Genomic DNA, 25,207 nt, shown 5'->3' on the forward strand with positions numbered 1-25,207 from the left:
AAATTTACATGTAAATGCAAACAACCAGACTACCCAAAACAACCTTGAAAAAGAGCAGGAAGAACTTAGACTACTTGTTTTCAAAACTTAGTAAAAAGCTATATACAGTAATCAAGGATGGTATTGACAGAAAGATAGCCAAGGTAGATCACTGTAACAGGTAGTAGCTAGAAGCAGTTCTTGTGATGTATAGTCTTCAGTCAAGGTGCAAAAGCAATTTAGTTGAAGGGTTTTTAACAAAGGATTCTGGAACAATTGGATATCCATACGTCCCTATCATTTACATACACACAAACACAAACTAACTATGATCCGTGTCTCAAACCATATATAAAAATTAGCTAAAATTATACCTAAATATAAAACTTCAAATTATACAGCTTTTAGAAGAAAATATAGGAGAATATCTTTGTGATGTTGGGTTAGACAAAGATTTCTTAGATATAACACCAAAAGCACTATCTCTGAAAGAAAGAAGTGGATAAATTTTACTTCATCCAAATTAAGAATAAAGCGTTTGTATCCAGATTACGAAAAGAACTCCAAAAAGTCAATAATAAGGAAATAACCTCTTTTTTAAATGGGAAGATGATTTGAGCAGAAACTCCAGACATTGTGTATATATGGCAAATAACAGCTGAAGAAATGCAAAGTAAGACCACAATGAAAGGGCAGGGCACCTGACTGGCTTGGTGGGTTAAGTGTCTGCCTTTGGCTCAGGTCATGATCCAGGGTCCTGGGATTGAGCCTCACATCCAGCTCTCTGCTCAGTGGGAGCCTGCTTCTTCTCCCTCTTTCTGCTGCTCCCCCTGCTGGTAGTTTCTCCCTCTCTCTGTCAAATAAATAACTAAATAAAGTCTTTAAAAAAAGCAAAAAATAAAACCTTAAAAGACCATGAAGAGATATGTGTTAGAACAGTTAACACTCTTCACCCTGGTGGTGGGTATATGTAAAGTAGTACAACTTTGGAAAATAACCTGACACTTTCTCAAAAAGTTAAGTATATTGCTACTGAATGGCCCAGCCATTCCGTTTTTACATATTTAGTCAGGAAAAATTAAGACATAATGTGAATACAAAGACTTAAACACAGATGTTTACGATATTGTTGGTTACAATAGCCAAACGGGCATAATCCAAACATCCACCAGTGAGTGGACCAACAAATTGTGGCATATACTACAATGGATTTCTGTTCAGCAGTAAAAGAAATGAACTGTTGGTATATGCAACAACATAGATAAATCTAATTATGGTCAGTTTTCAAAAGAAGCCAGAAAAAAATGGATATTTACTATATGATTCCCACTGGTATAAAATTCTAGGAAATGGAAACTAAACTATAATGGCAAAGCCAGACCATTGGTTTCCTGGGGCCAGGGAGGGGTAAGAAGAGGGATTACAAAGAGGCAGAAGAGAAACTTGGGAATGATGACTATCTTCATCTGGATTGTGGTTGATGGTTTATCCATATGCCAAAACTTATCCAACTAAACACTTGAAAATGAATACGTTTTATTGTTTCAATTAAATTTCAGTAAAGTTGTAAAAGATTTTATTAGCTTTGTCCTTTAAAAATAGCTTAAAAGGAATTAGTGTATCTTTTATGGAGAAAATTCAGTTAAGCTTTTCTTTTTAAATCTTTTTTAAGAAAAGAGAATGAACTTATAGATTGTAATCCTTTATTATCTTTTTTAAAAATTATTTTTTAGAAAGGGAGAGAGAGGCAGAGGGCAAAGGGAGAGGGTTAATCTCTTTTTTATTAATTAATTAATTAATTAATTTGACAGACAGAGATCACAAGTAGGTAGAGTGGCAGGCAGAGAGAGAGGGGAAGCAGGCTCCCCGATGAGCAGAGAGCCCGATGCGGGGCTCGATCCCAGGACCCTGGGATCATGACCTGAACTGAAGGCAGAGACTATAACCCACTAAGCCACCCAGGTGCCCCAAAGAGGGAGAATCTTAAGCAGGCTGAATGGCCAGCACAGAGCTCAACACAGGGCTCAATCTGAGATCATGACCTGAGCTGAAATCAGGAGTCAGACGTTTAACTGACTGAGCCACCCAGGTGCCCCTTATTCTTTATTATCCAAGCTGATATAAAGCAAATTTAGTAAAACATTTTTGTATCAAACAGAACATTGGAATGTAAAATCAATGTCCAATTCTGTAATAAAAATTTAATTTTAAGCCCAAAATTAAAAATGAAGCAGGAAGTTTTCCCTTTTGATAGTATAGCAAATATAGGTTTCCTCTGGTTCCTTTTAATCATATTTTCCCCATTTTTCCTTTAAAGAGTTTTTGCTGTTAGGAAAACTTTAGTGTCCTTTATTCTATTAAAAATGTTTTTAGGGGCACCTGGGTAGCTCACTTGGTTTAAGTATCTGCCTTCTGCTCAGGTCATGGTCCCAGGATCCTGGGATGGAGCCCTGAGTCAGGTTTCCTACTCAGTGGGGAGCCTGCTTCTTCCTCTCTCTCTATCCCTCCCCTGCCTCATTTTTTCTCTCTCCTGCTCTCTCTCAAATAAAAAAATTTAAAAATGTTTTTAAAGGAATTTTAAATCTCTTTTAATTGTGATGTGGATAGGTAGGGAACTAATTCAGAGAGGGTCCGTTAAAAAAATAAATCTTTAGAACTCCCCTATTCTGTCCTTACCCTCATCTTTCACATTAAGCAGTATTTAAAAATTATCTTTTTATTTAAAGGACAGTGTTTTGGGTAGTGTTTAGAACATAGTTCTACCTACATAAAATGTAAATTTTTGATAAGGATAATTAACACCATGTACTACTCAGCATTATTATCAGTTCACTTTTTTTTCTTTCGAATATGACATTCTTTCAGAAACACATATATAGAAGCAGTTGAGTGCTAATTTACAAGGGCATCCTACTCTCTTTTAAATAATCCCCTTCATGAGGCTCACGGGTATAACTGACTGTGGATTCAAACACAAAACAGAATAACCAGACCTTATATTGATGTATAGAAACAGTTGTTCTTTTATAGTGGAGGTTTCTCATTTTGTCATTTTGGACCTGGCATCATCAGTGAAAATACTAGTTGCAATGTAACTAGGTGTCATTCTCCAGGAATGCTGAATAGATTACAGTGAGCATGCCCGTACCTTATGTAAGAGTGTGTCTGAACTCTGCCATTATGACTTGGAGTGGCCCTGTAACATGTGCTTTTAGAAAACATAGATGTTATTCAACTTAAGATGCCATTGTACCAAGAGACTTTACCGTGTTATTAATAATCACAAGGTTAGAGCTGGAATTTTAAATGTGCTGAAGTTAAAGACAACCTTCAAAAGCATGTACTCTTAACTTTCTTCCCCTCTGCAATACTGCAGATTGGTATCCACTAACTCATGTTTGCTTGAATTCATATACTGTTGGGGTTTCCTTCATAAGGTTCTTTTTTTCTGAAGCCCAGTCCTCCTTGCTTTCACTATCATACCTCACTTCTCACTGTATTTATACATACCTCCATTACTCTCCTGGTCAAACTATAGAAAAACATAGTTGCCAGGCTCTTCCTTGGCTTATTTTCAGGTTGTCTCAGATTAAGGCATAACATCTTAAGAGGACAGTTAAGATTTAACCTCCGAATGTGTTGTTTACTTCAACACAGGTTATATATATTTTGTAAATATTCGTGTATTAATTTTGGGCTTCTTCTGTCTTTGAGTGAGCCCCTATTTTCTTCTTTGTAAATCTCTTCTTTCTTGTCCATAGCATGCAGTTTTGAGAAGCAGTTCACCACTGCCTAATGAGAAACTCTTAAAGCGATGTATTCTCCTTGTCTGCCCTGGCTTACAGCTAAAGTCGCTATTTGCTATGACTATGATCCATCCCCTTCAGTTTGTGACAAGAGAATCATCCATTCTGTTTTATTGACTTAGCTCAGAATAATGTCTGCTTTGGTTCTTTTCTAGACATCAGAGGTTACTTTACATTTTATATTAGAGAATACAATATTCATGTTTTAATCCAGTTAAGGATTTTCCTTTTAAGACAGTCATGAGTAGCAAACACCATATAAACGAAGTCAAAATGAAACAGATACAGGTTTATAGTAAAATAAAACCATAAAGTTAAATATACATTGATAGTAATGTGTGACCTTTGCACTATATAGTTTTGAGTCAGATAATTAGTTTATAAGTGGTAAATAATTCATAAAACAGTGGTTGCAACTAGTATCCAACTTTACTTAGGCCAGTCATATGTTTTGTAGGGCATCTTGGGGGAAGAAGAAGATGAGCTGGAATAGGAAGGGTCCATGTGGTCCTTGGGATTTGAGGAGCCAAGTTTAGATCAGCCAGGCCTAGATATCTGAGAACTAAGATGATGACCTACCTTTGAATTTCAGCACTCCCTACTGTTACATGTTACCAAATTCTCAAGTCTGATTTTTCTCTACACGGGAAAAGCCTTAAGTAGTGTTTCCAAAATAAATAAACAGACACTTTAAAATAATAGGACACAGAAGTATTGTTCTATTAGTGGCGATGACCCAGTCCTTACAATGTAATGGCTTTGTCTATTTGGGAGGGGGAATAAAAACAACAAGAGTTTATGAAAGGATTTGTTTCATAGCTGTGAGACAGAACTTAAAGCAGTTTATCTCTGTATCAACTTTCTTAGAATTTCATAGAATTACGTATGGGTTGTTCATTTTATTTTTATTACTGGATGAAATGGAATGAGATTTGCCAGCATTCTCCTATGAACATGACCTATACTGTTGTTTGGCCTTGGTCACCAGTAGATAACAGAAACCTGGTGTAGCATCCTTAATGTTTCCTTAGTGTTATGAGAACAGACTGTTAGCCCTGTCCCTAGATAGTCATTTTCAAAACTGGCACTTGAGGGAAAAATGAGAGATCTTGGTCTGGTTTGATAGTTGGATCAGTACTGTATTACAGGTACCCTCTCTTGAAGATTTGTTTAAGACTGAATAGCCTGCAGTGAAAGAATTGGTTTTAACTTTATGTGAACAAGTCGCTCTAAAACTTCTTTGAGTAGAGCACTCTCCATTGCAAATTGTAACTGTTGTGGAGCTCGCTTTGTAAAGGGGTGTCTGTGATGACGTGATGGACTACCTGGGGAATCTGACAGAAATGGGGCAGCTCCATGAGTGGGGGTGGGGGCCCGGGGGCTGGAGGCATGAGTCTGGTCACCTCCTGGCCAAAGTCCAGAGGAGAGGTGAGAAGAGTCCATTTGAGCATTCCAGGCTAGCAAGTGTCCCCAAGTCCAGTTTCAAGGAAGAGTTTTTTAAAAATAATTTTATTAAATGTCAACCATGTGATATACTTAATTGGTTAAACAAATCAGAATGTTATTATTCATTCTGTTTTACAACTTTTTTAAAATTATCTTTTTGTTTTTTATTGCGTATGCAGCGGTCAGCAAATACTTTCTCTAAAGATCCAAGTAGTGCATGTATTTTAGGATCTGAGGTCCATATGATATTAGTCTCCTTTTCTTTTTCACAACCCTTTAAAAATATAAAAGGCATTTTTAGTTCCTAGGGATTATGGAAACAGGCTGCTGGCATGGTTTTCTAAACCTTGGTCTATAGTAGTGTTTCCCAAAGTGTGCTCTTCAGCTCTCTAAAATATTTGTGGCTCTTGTATAAATGGGTTTCTTTTCTATATAGTTCATGTTGGAACTTCTATTATTTGGATTTTAGAAGTGACAGATATCTAATTTGAGAAATATGGGGACTGAGCCTGTTGGTAAGATGACTAGACTTCCCTACCTTGTGGGTCACTTCCCTCCTAGAGTAGTTGGGGCTGTAGCTGTGACTGCTCCCAATTCATATGTCCATCCCACCAAAACACATAGACACACACAATGTAAATCACATATTAGTCCCTTGGCACAAACATGGAGGTAATTGAGTTTAGAGTAAGGGGCTTTTATAGAAGAATGGGAATTAGCACCATAAGGACATTTTTAAAAAATGAATTTTGTTTGCAGTATAAAAAGTTTCAAATTTGGGGCACCTGGGTGGCTCAGTGAGTTAAGTTTCTGCCTTGGGCTCAGGTCATGATCACAGGGTCCTGGGATCGAGCCCCACATCGTGCTGTCTGCTCAGCAGGGATTCTGCTTCCTCCTCTCTCTCTGCCTGTCTCTCTGCCTTCTTGTGATCTCTCTCTCTCTCTCTGTCCAAAACAAAACAACAACAAAAACAACCCCACAACTTTATTAAATAAAAAAAAAAAAGTTTCAAATTTATAAAGGAAAACACAGCCAAAAAGGGATAAATACAATGACAAGCAGTTTGAACATACTAACCTAGCATGGCACTTGCCATGATTTCATGTTAGTAAAGATAGTGATAAAAACAAAATTTTTCCGCTTTTCTAAACATTAAGCTTCTGTGTTTTGAGGAAGCAGACTCTTTGAAAAGTAGTTCTACCCAGTGTTCTTCAAATAATTTTTAATTGGTTTTTATTCAGAATGAATATTTTGTGTTCTAAGGAATCATTAAATGAAATTAACAAAGAATATACTTCAAACTCATTAGAATAGTAACTCTTCCAAGAAGTTACGAGTTTTAACTTTGTCATTCTTTATAACAATTCAGTAATAAAGAATAGTAATTTTATTAGTAAGATTCTTACAATACCTAGACTATGTTTTCCAATGATAAAATTTCCCTTATTCTTTTTTAAAAAGACAGCGGATGATTTTGCCATTTTATTGGAATACTTTTGACTTTCTCTAAACAAGTGGTTTTCTACCCAGGTGACCTCCCCTTTGCAGCCCCCTCACATTTGCCAGTATCTGGAGACAGTTTTGATTTTCATAGTTTGAGGAAGGGTGCTGCTGACTTCAGATGGGTAGAAGCTGGAAGTGTTGCTGAACTCCTTCTGGTGCATAGAAGAGTGTCCTTGTAGGAAAGGATTGTTTTGCCCAGGTTGTCAGCGGTGCTGAAACTGAAATCCCCTCCTGTTGGTGAAACCCTGCTCTGTTTGGATGAAAGGCACATGGACTGGACTGCCATTCTGTGGGCCTTATTATTTAATTGTGTTTTTTTGGAATATGTTGGTTTTGTTTGCTATGACTCCTTAAGAATGCTGGATGAAAGGATCAAGCTTTAATTACCAGAAAAATGGGTTTGATATTCTATTAAGGAAGCAGAGGGCTTTTTTTCCTTGCTGAAAGAAACTATTTGGCAAATTAGTCACAAGACATCTATTATTAATGGTTATCTGAAGGTTCTTGTTGCTTTTTCAAGGATTCGTATTATAAATATGAAGGGAGAGGATGAAAACTGGAACTGTCATCTTTCACTTACATAAACAACTTGAGATCCTGAAATCTTTTGTCAACAATCGTAATTATACACAGCTACTTCCAGTAGGAGCAACTAGCATGATGACCAGTGCTGGGATATAGGTTCTCTGTAAATCTTCAATGGGGGAAAGATGGGTAAATGTAAGGTTTCCCGGTCATGCCCACAGACAGTGCGCCTTGTAGGTCAGGTGACATGCCTGATCATTTACCTCCAGGCGCTTTTCAAGTTTGCTCCCAAACTTCAGCGGAGGTGCTGCCATGCCTTGCCCTCCTACTCCCTACCCTCTTCTCAGAGAATAATAGTAGTAATAGAAGAGTTTACTGACACTTGATATAAGTTAGTCGGGCTAATAACTTAGTTTAAATATATATGTACACATCTATTTTACAGGCAAGAAAACTCGGGCTTGGTAAAGGACAAGATTTAAGACTCAGACTTTTGCATGTGTATGTTTCACAGCAAAGCTGTGCTTTTAACTGTTGCAAAGTATCCGACAGTATAATTTTGTCCTTGAGAGTTGGACTACCTAAGTTTGAATTCTGGGTGTTTTAACTTCTCTCCCAGTTCTAAAATAAGCCTAAGAGTGTGTCTTCGAGAATTTGTGTTCTGTTCGTAAAGACAACCGTGCCAAGTAATTGCTAAATGATACAATAGAGATTATAGATGTAAATAGATTATAGTGGAGTGAAATATACTTAAAATTGCTACTTAAAATTTTTCTTTCCAAGTACATAGCAACTTCTCAAGTTTCTATGCCAAGAACTGGATTTCTCCTCCAGTTTTGTCAAGATACTGGCCTTCTGACTTTGCTCTTGGTTTCTTCTCCATGCTGAACTCTATGATTAGTTACTGACAGCACCTCAAATACTTTATCATCATTATCCTTTCCAGGCTGTACCTCTTATCCAGTACTCAGCAGTTTTGAGAATATGCTGTCTGTATTCCCAGCTTTGGAATGCTGGTGGGAATTGGCACCATCATTTATGGATTCCAACACGACTGGTCCTTTGATGCTGATCTTCTGTCATTTTACTTGTCCATAGTTGGCTGCTTTGTGCCATTTCTTTGAGGGTGTTGCCAGATAATTATGGCTCTCTTCCTACCATTAAGATGTTATGGTGACTTTTCATTTTACAAATTAAGGCTTCCTGTTAGCTGGCATCTGTTAGACTTCTTGCTAAAAATAAAGTAACCTTGACCTCTGCAGCATTTTACCTTTTGATTTTTACCCTCTTTCAAGGTCCCCTTCCATAGCATTTCTACCCTTTACTGGTTCTTCACCGTTTCCTTTTATACATTTTCTTCTTGACTCTCCTGTCACTGTACTTTCTTTCTGGGAGATTGTTATTCACTGTGGTGGCTTCATGTATGAACTACATACCAGCAGGCCCCACTTTTGCTCCCCAGATTTGTCTCGGGAACTACAGATGGGCATTTCCAACACCCTATTGAATATTTAGAGCCAGGGACACTTCAGAATTCCCATTTATCAAAAAGAATCAGGGGCGCCTGGGTGGCTCAGTTAGTTAAGCAGCTGCCTTCGGCTCAGGTCATGATCCCAGCGTCCTGGGATCGAGTCCCATATCGGGCTCCTTGCTCCGCAGGGAGCCTGCTTCTCCGTCTGACTCTGCCTTCCACTCTGTCTGCCTGTGCTCGCTCTCGCTCGCTCTCTCTGACAAATAAATAAAATCTTTAAAAAAAAAAAGAATCTGTTAATCTACACCCACTTTCCCCAGAACAAAAGATACAGTTCAGCAAGTCTTTCCATCTTCCCTCCTGCTATCTTCTATTACCTCCTTTTCAGTGTGTCAGCCTTTTTTTCAAGTTTGTTTTGTCTCAGTGCTTTCTAATCCTTTCTCTGTTCCACCACTAAAAGGGAAATTAATTGAATGTTTTAAAAACCTAAAGATCTCTCATTGCCTTTTTGTATAGATTGAAAATCCAGGTTCTGTAGCGCTGTGTTTTTCTCGAAGGGGGTTTAGATAAATTAAATGAGGATCTTTTCCCAATTCTCAAAGAGAAGGATTTTATTTATTTATTTATTTATATTTAATTTTTCCCCCCAGGTCTCTTAAAATTTTTATTACTTGCCACCACTTTTATTATCATCTATCACAGAGTGATATTTGAATTAACTTAAACTTTTGGAAGTAGTATGTAAGTTTACAAATGTCACATTTTCAAGGGGTTTGATAAGCCTTTAACACTTGGACTCTACCCACTGTGTCCCCTTTCCTCACTGGCATGGTTCACTTTTGAATTTTAAAGAATTGTTTCAGTTCCCAACTGCCATGAACTGCATGCAACACACTGGGCAAGACATTCACAGTGGTTTTAAGAATCTTCTTACCTTTCTGGTTTATGAGGATTAAATGTAGCAGTGCACATCAGATGCTTAGTTCTGGCATGTAGTAAATACTCAAGAAATATTGCATCTCCCTTATTCCTCAGCCTAAATCTCCATGTACCGGAATGTGTAGGGTCTCTGGTGTCTTTATATGTACCACTCCCAGATACTGGAATCCCTTCTTCTTTCCTCTTCCCACTTCCTGTGTCTGTTCCTCTTCCTTTTGAATTTAACTCTTCTAAGAAATTTTTCCTAGCATGTATAGTTAATCCTTGCACAACAACATGGGTTTGAACTGCATGGTTCCACTTAATATGTGGATTTTTTTTTCAATAAATGGAGTACAGTACAGGATTTTCCTTATGATTTTAATAACATTTTCTTTTCTCTAGCTTACTGTATTATAAGAATCCAGTATATAATACATATACAAAATATGCTAATCGACTATGGTATTGGGAAGGCTTCTAGTCCACAGTAGGCTCTTAGTAGTTAAGTTTGGGGGAAGTCAAAAATTACATGCATATTTCTGACTCTGCAGGGTGCTGGCTCTCCCAACTTTCACATCATTCAAGAGTTAACTGTAGTTCTTTGTCACCGTTCCCCTCCTTGACACAAATATTCCCTTAGTGGTACTTTTTGTTCCTACGACTGAGTCATGTATTTTATTACAATTTGTTTTCCAAGCTCTTGTCTTCACTGGACTTTTAAGCTCCTTGTCAGCAGTAGGGATTAATTCTCAAGCTATTGGATCTCAGTGTTACCTGCCCTGCCCTACAGCCAGCAGGTTTTCAGTAAGTAACTGCACATGCTGCCATCTAGATTATCTCATTTAATCCCCACAACCACTCTGTGTTAGGTCTGCATTATTATTTGACTGGGTAAGGTGAAATGATTTGTCCCAAGCCACTTTCTACATGCTAGAAGTCTCGAACTCCCTACATTTAGTAATATAGTTACTGCAAAGCTGTTCTCTTAATACATTTGTCTTATATTTACAGTATAAATAAAACAGCATTTAATGCATTAAAAGTGCTTGTTGATTGTTTTTGCTTTAATTTCATAATGCGTAAAACATCTAAAGAATTAGGACTCTGCAGATTCAGAATTGTTTGATCTGTGTAGACCTTGTATACTCTTGTATTGCTTAGCAAAATAATTGAGAGAATAAATATATTTCAGACAGTGGAGTTTTTATGCAGCTTATGCATGATAAGCAGTTGAAGTAGTTTGTATTTCAAAGAATTAACATTATCCTTTCCCAAAATTTAATTTAGTTTTTCACTAATTTGAATTAACTTTTTATTAAATTTTGTTATGTCTTTGGTAGCATCCTCCAGGGTAATTGTGTGTTTGTGTACACGTGATAGCCTTTTCACAGTCTTCATATAAGGCTGTTAATTTTAAGAACATGTAATATAATAAGTTTGGGTGACCTAATGATTTGTTATGCCCTTGTATTCATTGCAAAGTACTGATCCTAGTAGGTGGGGAGATGGCACTGGTGGTGGTGGGAATTAGATTGTTAAATATAAAAGTGTTGCATGCCATTTTATAGACAGTTGAAAGTAAAGTAAGCAATGTATATAATGATTCTAGTTATTCTATAGAAATTGTAATTGTGATTTAATTCAGTTATATCATAAATTCCAGGAATGAGGGACAGTTTCTTCTTCTTCTTCTTCTTCTTTCTTCTTCTTCTTCTTCTTCTTCTTCTTCTTCTTTTTGACAGTTTCTTCTTTTAAAGGATAAAATATGGAGTCGAAGATGAACAGTATTTATCGTCCCATTGTATAATGTTCTTTAAATTTTATTATTGGATTTGTTCTGCTTTTTTGTTTTCATTTTTATATTTGCTTATTTAAGAATATATTTAATCATTCTTTTCATCACAGAGCATAGTAATATTCTAAATCTTACCCCTGTAATAGTAATAGTTATATTTTATTTTAGGGAAGCTATGCGAAATTACTTAAAAGAGCGAGGGGATCAAACAGTACTTATTCTTCATGCAAAAGTTGCACAGAAGTCATATGGAAATGAAAAAAGGTAAGATTATTGTTTTTTTGATGAGTAGTTAATTGTAGCTATCACATGATTTTGCAAGTGATGTAGTAATATACAAGTTAAAGGGTGGTTTCTTTTATTGGGTTAGTTTCCAAGTACAAAGAGAAAAATAAGGGCTTTGTCTCTATTGAAGGGGAGAAACAAAGTGAACTGTGGCATATTTCGTAAAGATCATCTTGCTAGATCTCTGATGTCATGAAAGGAAATAATCCATAGTTTGCCGGGATGGGGGGCGGCCTACATGATATTCCCTTAAGTATTTCTGTGGTGCATTAGCTCATTCAAAAAATAGCTCTCCTTTTGGTGGAAAATGTAGTTTTATAAACATGTGACCCCACCCCCAAAGTACTTTTGAAAAGGAGAAGGCTAAAATAAATACCTGAATTGAACCATTTAGTGATTATAAAGTGATTATAAAGCTCTCCACCTTGACCCTGTGCTTATTCAGGTTAAGAAAAATGGCAACACTGAGTTGGTACTCATTCTGTCCTCAAACACTACAGAACTAACCAGGAAGTTGGATTCGCAGAATTAAAGTACAACAAAGTGATCTTCATATTTAGTATTTGCTGCAGTATCTTACAAATTTCAGCATTTGGGGTATATAATTATGGACTTTGGCTATTTGTTTTTTCATTTGGTTGCTGGAATTTTCTTATCTTTGAGACTGCATTAACTATTTCATGGACGAAGGCTGCTTATAGGGGAAGATGAAAGATTTTTGGGATTCTGCAGAAAGGCCCCAAACTGAAGTGTGAGAAGGAATGAAAATTCAGGCTTGAGTGTTGGTTGAAAGGGATGACTGGTATTTTAGAGTTTGTGAGATAAAGGAAAACTTAACATAATGCATAAGAGGAGAGAAATATAATTGTGATTAATTTCTATGCTGGAAGAAAATTTAGAGGTTTCTCTTAAAGTCCTCTCAATCAAGCTGAGATGCATGGTGAAGCTGTTTAATTAATAACTTTATCCTCAAATAGGATGAGCAAATGCAAGCAAGATTTAGGACTCATTCTGCCAAAGTGTTTGTTCTTTCCTATTGAAGCTTACTAAACTTCTGATTATTTTATCTTCATTTACTAATAAAACCTAGCCATCTGATTTTGAATTAAATATGGGAAGAAGTTGGTATCTACAGTTTGGGACAGAGTCAAGTCAAGATAGTGGCTCCTTTTTTTTTTATGAAGTCGATATGCCAATACTGGATATTCTTTTTTTTTTTTTTTTTGAGAGCTTTGGGGGCATTTATTGAGAGCGGGTTCAGGTACCACCTGGGTGCTGGGCTTCTCTGCGGTGCTGGCAGGCATCATAGCTGGTGCGCCCCTTACTGCCACTAGTTGATGGACCAGACGGCCACGACCACAATCGCCACCAGCAGTAGCAAAAATCACCATGATCATCCCGCAAGATGCTGATTTTCTGTCCACCATAGTCACGCGCCTGGTCTCCGTGCGGAGCTTCCCGTCTGTGTTCTCCACCAGGTTGGCAAGGTCATCAATTATTTAGTTTTGTTCATCCAGTTCATTCCCAATTTCCTTCCCCATCTGTTTCTGCTGACTGATGATAGAGGATAGGGCATCCAGGCCTGCATCCTGTTCTTGGATAATTTTCTGCTACTGCTGCTGGAGTTCATCAAAACCCAAACCTCTGGTCTCCTCTGGCTCCTCAAAGAGCCAAGGGTTGGGGACTCCTTGCTTAGCCCCTCCAGTCATCAGGCTGGACCTGATGAGATCTGGTTCTGTACCCTCGTTCTTAAAGGATGCCACAAGTAGTCTCTCTGGAGTTAGAAGTTCATCCAGCAGGTTCTGTCTTCGGTCTCCTTCAAGCTGTGTTATCTGATGTGTTGACACAGCTCTTAGCAGCAGGTCCTTCAAAAGGGCAATCTTGTCCTTCAGATTCTGCAACAAAGTTCTGATGGTCACGGGAAGCCTGATTGTATTTTCACCAGTTCTTTCATACTGATTTTGCTGTTGGATTTTCTCGGCAATCTCTTGCGCAATTTGGCAGGTAGAATCATATGTGGAGAACCAGGGGTCCAGGGCCATCGTGCAGTCTCCGCCGCCTAGATATTCTTTTTTATTGTTTTAATAATGAAATTGAATGTGTGTACATGTGTAGAGCAGATTGTTGGAGAAACAGAACAAGTAAACACCCTCAGTATTTGATGAGTCCAATAGGCTAGCCTTGCACCTCATAATAAACCAGAAGAAGAAACACTTGCCTTTTATTCAGTTCCTGACTTGAACCGACTGGAAATGGCCTTACAGATATTTTAAAATTTTAATCCTCAAAATAATCTTGTAAAGTCAGCATGTTACAATCCTCATTCTGTTACTGAGGAAACTAAAGATCAGAAACTTTAAATATTCTCAGGTTCCTCTTAGTTTAGGAGTCGTTGGAGCCAGGATTAGAACTTCTGGGACTATAACTCCAAATTTCATATTCTTTTTATTGCCCAAATTTTCATAGCTTTTCATTTTGTATCTGAGTGTTGGTTACAGAGAGCAAGGCTTGAAGATGGAGGAGATAAAGATGCCTTGAGAACACAAAGTTTGGGGCACCTGGGTGGCTCAGTGGGTTAAGCCTCTGTCTTTGGCTCGTGTCATGGTTTCAGGGTCTTGGGATTGAGCCCCACATCAGGTTCTCTGCTCAGCGGGGAGCCTGCTTCCCCTCTCTTATCTGCCTGCTTCTCTACCTACTTGTGATCTCTCTCTCAAATAAATAAAAAAATCTTTAAAAAAAAAATCCACAAAGTTTGTGAACTTTGCCTTAGGTCATTCCTTTACCATCAGCTGAGTGAGCCTGGGCTGCATCTGATGGAAATGGGAGTAGATGTGTGTTTGCTGCAGCGATGGTATTCTTGCTCTGGGATTTTGAAGGTGCATTTTGGTACAACTGGATTCATTCATTAATTCATTTTTTTCTTTATTTTGGTTAGCAAATTAGGTGCCAGGTACTGTGCAAAAGTTGTTTTGTCATTTAATACTGGATAACTGAGGCCCTTTGGGGAAAGCACAGAAGAACAACTACTTAAACAGTTATGCCTAAGTCCAAATAAGGTTCCTGCTTGTTATTTACTATTGAAAATAAATGAGAGACACCTGGGTGGCTCAGTTGGTTAAGCTAATGCCTTCGGCTCAGGTCATGATCCTAGGGGTCTTGGGATTTAGCCCCACATCAGGGTCCCTGCTCAGTGGAGAGTCTGCTTCTCCCTCTCCCACTCCATCTGCCTGCCAGTCAGCCTACTTGTACTCTCTCTCTCTGTGTCAAATAAATTAAATCTTTAAAAAAGAAAAGGAAGTGAGTACAAAGCTGTAGTGGCTCCTCAAGTAGGTGATTTAAAGGTTGCCCTTCATTGTGATTGCCTTCCTTTTCAGTTCCTCTTTATTTGGGTATGGTCTGGCCTGTTTAAAACAGGAGCTAAAGGAGAGCTTGAAGAATCTAAGCTTCTAGCTTCCAAAGACTGAAGACATAATAATGAAAAGGCCAGAGTATAACTATTTTCCTTTATTTTTTATACGTTTATATTATTAAATTATTAAATGAATTTTTTTATTAAATTATTAAAATTTCAGAGTAGACATGGATTCATTTTACATACAAAGATGGAAACCTATTAGAATAACTTGATTTTTAAAAAGAATTAGCAGTAAGGGACTGCTCATGAGGTTCCACCTCCTGGATGAAGTCTGGCCCTTTACTCACTGGTGGCATACATGGTGGAAAGAGTAAAATCTGCTGCCTTTCTTGTTGATCCAGATTCAGGCCTTTCTGAAAAGCTACTAAGGCATTAAGCACAAGGTAACCTGGGGACATAACCAGTCTTCTTGGCATATAAAATAACTCCAGAGAATGATGCTAGAAATACTAGGTCAGGAAAATTTATCCTCAAATTTTAAATTGTCCTTGATACTAACTTTGGTGTCGAATAACGAGTATTTATTTTTTTTATCCCACTGATGTTAGTGATTAGTTTTACTTCTTCATTAAAGAAGGTTATTCTAGGTTAAAAAAAAATAGACTTTTAAAAAGATGGTTTTGTCTAGAGGAAAATTTTCATTAAAGGTGGGGAAACTACAGTTGACGTATTAGTGTTCCTTCAACTTTGTGTCAGCGGAAGTCTTTAAGCAGTAATGAAGGTGGTAGAGATACTGTTGAGGCGACAGTAAGACCATGTAGACAATGAGGTGATGCTCCTCAAGTCATACTGAGAATGTGTGTTAATTGAGGTAACTTTGATGTGCAAAAAAGTTTCTATTTTGGTTCTTTTGGATTGAATAGTTATCAAAGGATAATGATTCTGCAAAGGTCAGATAACAGTAAATGATGTTTGGATTTTGTCTAACCTAACCTATTTTGTATATTGGGCTGACTAAAAAGGCTTCTTTGAGTCTGTAAGGTATTTTCCAGACCTCATCTCAGGGTTTGAGGAAAAAGTTCTTGAATCATTCTTTGAAAATAAAGACTGATTGTTTAAACTAGGAAATGAGTAACATTGTAAATGTGTGCATATTGCCACCAAGTGGCAGAAAGATAGCATTGTTTGTCATAGTTGCTAGTTAAGAGCCATAGAAAATACTAGAAAATCAAGGCACATTGTTACATAGCGCAATCTTTTATAGCAGCTGCTAAACTCTGCGGGCTGGCCACTCGTTAGTCAGACTTTTCACTGTGTGTCTGGTATGTATTGACCAGTTGCCCAAATTCAAAAAATCATTGATTGCACACGGCACTATAAGGTGTATTTTAATTTTTCTTCTGTTAATTAGGTGGCCTTTTTTAAAATCTTCACTCCCTTTAATTTCCTTTCTTTTGTCTGTGTTCTTTTGTTGTGTTTATGCTTATCTTCTATTTGATGATATTACTACCGAGGTCTAGAAATACAAACCTGACTAATTAGCTATTTCCTAAGGGGTGGCAATATTGGGCTGTTTAAAATATAATTTCGGGACGCCTGGGTGGCTCAGTTGGTTGGACGACTGCCTTCGGCTCAGGTCATGATCCTGGAGTCTTGGGATCGAGTCCCGCATCTGGCTCCCAGCTCCATGGGGAGTCTGCTTCTCTCTCTGACCTTCTCCTCGTTCATGCTCTCTCTCACTGTCTCTCTCTCAAGTAAATAAATAAAATCTTAAAAAAAAATAAATAAAATAAAATAAAATATAATTTCATCAACACATTTTATAGAAATAATCTCTGTTTAGATCGTATTAGATTTGTTGTTTTCTTATATCATGACTTCTTTGAATTATAGAGTTGATTAAAAAAAAACAAGGCTAGTTTAGAGGCATTTGTGAAGAGTCTTCTTTTTTTCTTATTTATTACATGATTGGAAAGCACTTTCAATATAGAACCTTGGTCTGAGTTTTAAGTGTTAAATAGCTTGTCATCCTAATTTTATACCTTGTTTATGCCATTTTATCACAGTACTCTTGAGAAAACCAGCACTACCCAATCTTGTACAGTTTTAGCCCTCTTTATATTTTTCAGATAGGAAATAAAAGTATCCTTTTTAAAAAAAATTTTTAAAGATTTTGTTTATTTATTTGACAGAGAGGCAGGCAGAGAGGTAGGGGGGAAGCAGGTTCCCCGCTGAGCAGAAAGCCCAATGCTGGGCTTGATCCCAGGATCCTGAGATCATGACCTGAGCCGAAGGCAGAGGCTTAACCCACTGAGCCACCCAGGTGCCCCTAAAAGTTATGTTTTATGATAACTTGAGATTTGAATTCCACGTCTGGTACACTTTACTAAAGCACCGCTCTTTGAATTTTATAGCTGGTCAGTTCACTAAGGAGTCTTAATATCAGTGTTCAATAGAAGACACTAATAGGAGACAAGTTTCCTAAATTGATGCCTTCTCAGCCTCCCCGTAGTGTGCCAGCTAGGTATTTGAGTCTGTGCCATAGTAAGCATTGGGTGGCTCCCAGCATTAGAGGTCAGAAAGATCCCTGGTGTAGACTTGAATTGAGCCAACTCCTGAACTAGCCGGCTAATCCAGGCATCCCTCCAAACTTGGAGTGACCTGGAGCTGAGCCCACTACCTCGGCTGTGACCTCTGTGTCCATGGCCACAGTGAGAGTATGCAGTCATGAAAGCGGCTCTGCTTCCTTTTTACTGGTTTAGATAAATATGGGAAGACTTGAAAGGCTTCCCTCCTTACTCAGCTTGACCTCCAGGCCCTACTTGGTCTACTTCCCCATTATCCAGGCTTCATCTTCTCTTCTCAGCTACAGCCACACTGCTCTGTGTTTGTTTAGACATGGTCCATTTTAGTCCTTCCTACTTTAGAGCTTTTCCACTTGCTCTTGTCTCAGCTGAAATGCTCCCACCCAGCTACCCATGGTTTTAGATTGTGACTCAGGGTCACCTTTTTAAGGAAAGCTTTCCATGGCCACCCAGGTCTTCTACATTTTAAGTACCCCTTATCTGCTTAATTTTTCCCCTCAGTGTTTATCACCAGCTAACAGAATATATAAGCTATTTTATACATTTAGGTTTTTTTTAATTGTCACTCCTATTAGAGTGTGAATTCCATCACAACAGGAATTTTTTCCCCCCTTACTATATTCCCAGTGCCTGATACAGTAGAAATACAGACCAGGGATGTAATAATTTTGTGAATTAATGAATGTTACATAAACCCAGCTCACTTCTTATAAATTAATATAAATTGCTCCTAAAGTAGTCTTTAGAGTTGAGCAAAAAGTGGATATTATTTAATTTTGATTCAATTCAGTCAGTATTGTAGTGGGTGTAAGGGGAGAAAGGAAACAAGAAGGAGATACTAACTACCTTTAGGAAGGACTGAGGCCAAATCTAGCCTGGTGTTATCCATGTGTCACATATGCACAAGTAGGCACGTGTACACATTTTTTGTTGTTGTTTTCTTAAGCTTGTGTGCTGTTGGCCTGCAAAGTGTTAAAAAGCATAAATTCGTCACTAAATCTTCAAAATTGGGAATCTCATCTAAAATTTGATTTCAAGCATCTGTTGAACAGTTGGAAGATGTGACCTAGGCCCACATGCAGATAGTTTGGCAAAGTGATTGAGAGGGTATGTACTCAAAGGCTTACTAGTCTCTGTTGTGCCTTATTATCTATCATCCAAGTCACACACCAGTGGCTGATTATCATTGTGTTTAAGATCCTCTTTTTCTTAGAGTGGGCTTAAAAGAATTAAGAAAAATTTTCCTTTATTCACAACTATACAGTAGGTGGGAATTACCATGAGGGCTGTGTGAAGAAAGGAGGGAACCTACTTCTTTGAGTAATTACATGATATTCCAACTTATTTATTGTACACCTGGTTCACCCACTAAATTTCTTAACCTGGCTACTATTTGAGTTTACTTAGCTACTATTTGAGTAAGTATTTGAGTTTTCAGGCCCCTGGATAAGACATGGTGTAAATGTTTTAAAGTGTACATAAACCAGTGTGTATAACTGAGCAAAAGCAAGTTATGCTCTCCATAAGGACTGGATTGGTAGTCTGAACTGTAAAATAAGGGGCTTGACCTAGGCTCTGAAATAGACTTTTCTTAATTACTAGAAATGAGATAGCAGTTGTCTCCTGCATGGCATAGGTTCAATCTTCAGGCTCTACTTCTATGCAGAAAAAAATCTATGCAGATTTTTTTCAGTTAATACAATTAATATGGTATAGTCTTAAGAATTTTTTTTTTTTTAAGATTTTATTTATTTGCCAGAGAGATAGGGAGTACACACAGCAGGCAGAGAGGCAGGCAGAGGCAGCGAGAGAAGCAGGCTCCCCCGTGAGCAAGGAGCCCAGTACGGGACTCGATCCCAGGACCCCGGGATCATGACCTGAGCCAAAGGCAGCGGCTTAACCAACTGAGCCACCCAGGCATCCCAAATATATTTTTTTCTTATGATTTTTCTTAGTAATAACTTTCTTTGGTCTAGCTTTTTTGTAAGAATACAGTATATAATACATATAGCATACAAAATATGCGTTGACTTTATGTTAATGGTAAGGCTTCCTGGTCAACAGTAGGCTATTAGTAGAGTTTTGGGAGAGTCAGAAGTTAGACATGGATTTTTTAACTGCATACAGAGTTGGCACCCCTGACCCCCAGAGTGTTCAAGGGTCAACTGTATAAGGAAGTTATTCTAGGTGGGAAGAATTTTTGAAGGCAGGTTTTCGGCATCTAGCAGAACAAATCCGTTGGTAATGTGAGGTGAAAGGGTACAGTGCATTGTTCTTTCAGTCGTTCACTTGCACCAGGTGTTCAGGGTATAAAATACATAAAACATGGGAATTCAGCGTCCATTTTCCTTTTAATTCTTTTACTTTTATTATTATTTTGGAAGTTTCTACTTTGGATGCTGCTCCAGTTCTTTTTTCCAGGTTAATTACCAAATAAATTTAAGTGTAATAGCCATAACTATAATGCCATCAGTTAATAATATGTCATTTTAAGTAGATCTTAAGTAATAATTGCAGATTCTTTCGTGGTGTATCATCTTCTGCAACCCTTTAGACTTTGTTGGATTTACTGAATTCCAATAGTTCAGAATTCTGAGCTCCATTAAAATGAAAGGAATGCTCCCTGCTCAAAGAAGTATCCGTTGTAATTGAGTGCATAATTTGAGTATAGACAAACCTGCACTGAACAAGTGTAGTCTTTGTGAAAGCCTTGATTTCTGTGCTCTGTACATGACTATTTATATTACAGAAGGCTTCGCCAGAATGTTTCATTAGGAGATTATTTAACACAGTTTAGTATAATATTGTATTCATATGTTCGAAGAAAAGAAATGCTTTCTTAAATCTAATAGCATTGTTTGTTTTTGTATTTGTGTGGTGTGTATATGTGTGTGTTTCCCCCATTGGTTCAGGTTTTTTTGCCCTCCTCCTTGTGTGTATCTTATGGGCAGTGGATGGAAGAAAAAAAAAGAACAAATGGAACGGGATGGTTGTTCTGAACAAGAGTCTCAACCATGTGCATTTATTGGAATAGGAAATAGTGACCAAGAAATGCAGCAGCTGAACTTGGAAGGAAAGGTAAATTAAAACTATGTTGTTTCTCTTAAATGGCACCATGGTACTAGCGTGTGTAGTTTCCTTATTTGTTCTCGTGGTGATGACTTTTTTTCTTTTATGGCTTTCGGTAGTGATTTTCTGAAACACCACCCACCAGAGATAAACTTCTCAAATAGCTGTGGGCTAGCCTTGAGCTGTGGGCATCTAAAGGTAGCCCGTAGTAAGCTTCCACAGCTTGGGGGCAGTTTTAGCAGGCTGTAAATCAGGTTTTCATTGGAAGCCAATAAAAAAATTAAGGAGGCTAATCTGTCCTGTGACTGACGGGGGAGACCTGATATTCAACAAACAGTGAAAATACATAGCTCAGTAATAATTTTACGCTCTTTTAATCTTAGTCTTAAATGGGAAGCAAAGTGATAGAGATTAATTCTTAGAAGTATTTATCTGTGTTTATAAAGATCATAAATGTTTTACTTAGCTTCTGTGTGCAGCAAAACTACAATAGACAAGAACAGACACAATAAGCTTGACTCAAACTTTTAGGGATTTTCTTTAATTTGTTAGGGAATGGAATTTATGTATTAGTTTTACTAATTATATTTTATGAAATTAGAAAGTAATCGTTTCAGTCTATACCTTTAGTGTTAAGAAATAGTGTTAAGAAATATTTTGTTTTCCCTTGATATTAAAATTTGAAAAATAGTTCTCAACGATCACATGAGTGTCTTAAAACAGTTTGTAGGAAGCTCTTTCCGCATTCAGTAAGTCTTCACTGAATATCTTAGTGTTTGCTATGTTGCAGTTGGCAGTATGGATGGGACTGGCGGGTAAAATTGTGAGGAGCTAGGAGATTTGTACACTCCAGTTCAGTTTTAGTCATTTTACAGATAATACGCAGAACACGCACCAGGAAGCCTTAGTAACAACCACCTTCAAATATTTTTATGACATTTGTATCTTTATAATTTTTACCAGTAAGCCTTGTCACTTAGGTATTTTTTTAATATTTTTTAATTAGGTTTGCAGTAAAACATTACAATAAAGGTGGTTTCATTTTAAAAAGAAAATAGAGCCGTAAGAAATATTTCTAAGTTATGACCCTTGAGCCCCAATGTATGTATTTAAGTGGTAGGCTGATCCAATAGGCCTTAGCTGTGTCTCACCTATTTTCCTGTTCTTTCGAAAGTCTCAGTTACACGTCTCCAGGCTGTGCATTTAGATACATGGTGCTATAAAGTGACTACTTGGGTAGGGAGTGAGAAGCCACGGATTGTAGCTACCAGTGTATATGACTGTTAACTGAATTTCATTGCCTGCTTTAACCAGTTCCAGCTTCCAGCATTTTAGGAGAAGTAATACCAAACAAACACACCCCACTTGCCTTTTCCAGCATCATGGTTCGGTAGATCTTTCTTCAACTTACACCACTATATTCTTTCTCCAAGCCCTAAAAATTTACACAAGATGAAAAAAATATCTGAAAGCCTGAGCATTAACTAGTATTTAAAGCATCTACTAATGAGGTGGTATAATGTCTATAAGCCACATTTACCTGTTAATATTAGTTTTAATGAAAAATGCTATTACAGAAATCTTACTTACTTTATATAAAATAAAACTTGTTTGTTGAGAGTCAGCAGAAGGCATTCCAGGTGGAAGGAACATCCTATATGCTTGGAGCCTAAAGGTATATGAACATGGTAGGTGTGGGCCCTGGTAGGCAAAGATGGCGTGAGCAGTGTGACTCTGAGCTTCGGAGAGAGGCTCTTTGCTCTTGCTGACTCTCTTCACCTCAGCTCATTTAAGGTAATACTCTTTTCTTTTCAATTGTCTGCTCATTGAATGCTTCAGTTAGTCATTATTCAAAAAGAAGGGATATTTGTTTTGCACTATTGGGTATTTGTACTTAATATTCATTACAGTAAAGTTCTGGTGTATGTAGCATTAAATATGGTCATAACATTTGACTGTGTTGATATTTTGGATCCGAGATTTCACTTAATCATGTTTGAAAATTGTTAAATGTTCATTTCCTCAATTTTATATCTTACGTAGTTAGAACTAGGTAAGCTATGAATTCACCCCTTCTTAGCCCATTTGATAAAGACGACAGACTGTACTTCGTCTCTCAGTGATTGTTAAAGTTGGTTTTATCAGTTATTCATTGAATTCATTCACTGAAAACTTAGTCTTGGCCATACTAAGATGAAAGTATGTAACCAACAAGGTTTTGGTGGTATTGAAACTTTACTTTTTTTTCACAGAACTATTGCACAGCCAAAACATTGTACATATCTGACTCAGACAAGAGAAAGCACTTCATGTTGTCTGTAAAGATGTTCTACGGCAACAGTGATGACATCGGCGTGTTCCTCAGCAAGCGGATAAAAGTCATTTCCAAACCTTCCAAAAAGAAGCAGTCATTGAAAAATGCTGACTGTATGTATGCTTGAGTTTTCTTTTTTGCCACCAATTCCCATCATAAATGTAATAAGACAGATTCAGCTTTTTTTTTTTTTTAGTTAAAAAAATCACTTTTTGAGAGCAAGTTTATTTCTACTAATGTTTTTGTGACCCTCACTTTATCAAAAACTGTCACACTCATGTATTTTTGCTACTTTATAGACTTCCTTTTTTGTTTCTTTGTTTTTTCCTTTTTCTTTTTTTAATTGAAGTGAACAAGACCTGGTCTAGGGAAATGGTTCCCAACCAGACTGGGTTCTTCACTGCTCCACAGAGACATAGGGAAAAATGGGAATTTTTTCTTTTTGCTGTCAGTGACTGCAGGGAGTGATTGATGGTGGCACTGGGTGTATTGGGCCAGTGATGCTAAATGTTCTCTTTCTCATTCCATGGAGAATTGATCCACCAAGACTGTCAAAAGCTCCTCTTTGAGAAACACTATTTTCAAATGGGCTTTGGAAGGCCATCCTGCAAACCGAAACAAAACTTTTTTTTTTTTTTTTAAGATTTTATTTATTTATCAGAGAGAGATGGGGAGAGAGTGAGCACAGGCAGACAGAATGGCAGGCAGAGGGAGAAGCAGGCTCCCTGCTGAGCAAGGAACCCAATGTGGGACTCGATCCCAGGACGCTGAGATCATGACCTGAGCCGAAGGCAGCTGCTTAACCAACTGAGCCACCCAGGCGTCCCCCGAAACAAAACTTTTAACATGGTTCTCTGGCAAAGACTCCTGCTTATGAGCATAGTTTTAGACTACCAAATACAAATGCTGTCTGATTAAATTATGCATTTCAACCCTTACATGCCATTTTCTTTTTTTAATTCTAACTTTTTATGATGAAAACTTTCAAAGCAGTAGCTTTCTCCCTTTTACATCAAGTGACCATGCACCTGGCCTCAATAAATTTAGGTTTTGCCAGTTCTCTTTCATTATTTCCATGGCCTCTTCCTTTTACTGATGGCTGGAATATTTTAATGGAAATCTCAGATATCCTGTTGTTTCAACCACCATTTCTGCAGTAGTGATTCTTAACAGATAGCTTTCTTTTTAAACATTAGTATGCCTAAAAAAGTTGAAGTCGTTTTTTAATGCCATCCGAAAGCCAGTCCATGTGCAGATTTATTACAGTTGCATTTTTGTGGGGTTTTTTCTTAGCGTTTGGCCTGTTCAATCTTGGATCCAAATAAGATCGATACATTTTAATCTGTAGAGTGTATTCTCTCCCCCTCCAACCTTTCTTCCGTGTCATTTGTTGAAGAAATGGGGTCATTTTTCCTTTGGAATTTACATATTCTGAATCTGGCTGATTACATGTGCCTCTTTCATATTTTCAATAAACTGATGGATAAATTTAAAGACTTTAGAATTAGCTGGTCCTCTGTATGTTTGTTTCCTTCAAATCAGAAGTCCTGTGATGTCTGATCATCCTACTTTTTGTCCTATTAAGATTATTTATAATAAATTAAGCTGTTAGCCTAATCCATCTATTACAGAGTTCCCCAGCAACCTTAACCATTGATAATGGCTGCTTCAGTCCAGTATTTTATGAAGGGCTTTTTCTGATTCTTTTACTCTTAATTTGTTAGCAGTTTGTTTCAAATATAGTCTGCAGAGGAAAGGCAGGATAAATGCTTATTTACTAATTTACAGAATAACAACAGTATTCTTTGAAAGTGCCCAGTGAGATGTTAGGAGGTTTTTTTTGGTTTGATTGCTTTTGTTTTGTTTCATTTTGTTTTACTATGGGTTTAATGGGTTTTTATGTATTGGTTGGTTTTCGTTTTCTCAGTCATTATTACTATAATCATTTACTTAATATTATAGAAATTTTCAAACATCTTAGACAGTTGCATAATTATATGAAACCTCTTGTGTTTATCATCTGACTTCAGCAATGATCTTAACTGCAGGCCAGTCTTATTTCAACTGTACCCATCTTTACCCTGCTTTCCTCTGCCTCATTTTAGTTTGGTCCAAATCCAGACATCATCTGCAAATATGTACCTCTGATTGAG

The 25,207-nt window shown here is 37.4% G+C and overlaps 1 protein-coding gene and 1 pseudogene across 4 annotated transcripts in view; one reads left to right on the forward strand and one right to left on the reverse strand.

Annotated features, from left to right (window-relative positions):
* The window catches only part of RBPJ (recombination signal binding protein for immunoglobulin kappa J region), a 216,405-nt gene that overhangs the window by 180,085 nt on the left and 11,113 nt on the right, over positions 1-25,207 (forward strand). For all 4 annotated transcript variants that reach the window (XM_004762654.3, XM_045076214.1, XM_013061512.2 and 1 more), the window contains 3 exons: positions 11,615-11,710; positions 20,584-20,749; positions 22,993-23,167. In XM_004762654.3, coding sequence (XP_004762711.1) covers positions 11,615-11,710; positions 20,584-20,749; positions 22,993-23,167 — 437 coding nt within the window. The remainder of the gene's footprint in view (positions 1-11,614; positions 11,711-20,583; positions 20,750-22,992; positions 23,168-25,207) is intronic.
* LOC106006855 lies at positions 12,960-13,785 on the reverse strand (annotated as a pseudogene).

The sequence above is a fragment of the Mustela putorius genome, unplaced genomic scaffold (assembly GCF_011764305.1).
Source record: "Mustela putorius furo isolate JIRA1106 unplaced genomic scaffold, ASM1176430v1.1 tig00000083_pilon_pilon_pilon, whole genome shotgun sequence".
NCBI classification, from domain to species: Eukaryota; Metazoa; Chordata; class Mammalia; order Carnivora; family Mustelidae; genus Mustela; species Mustela putorius.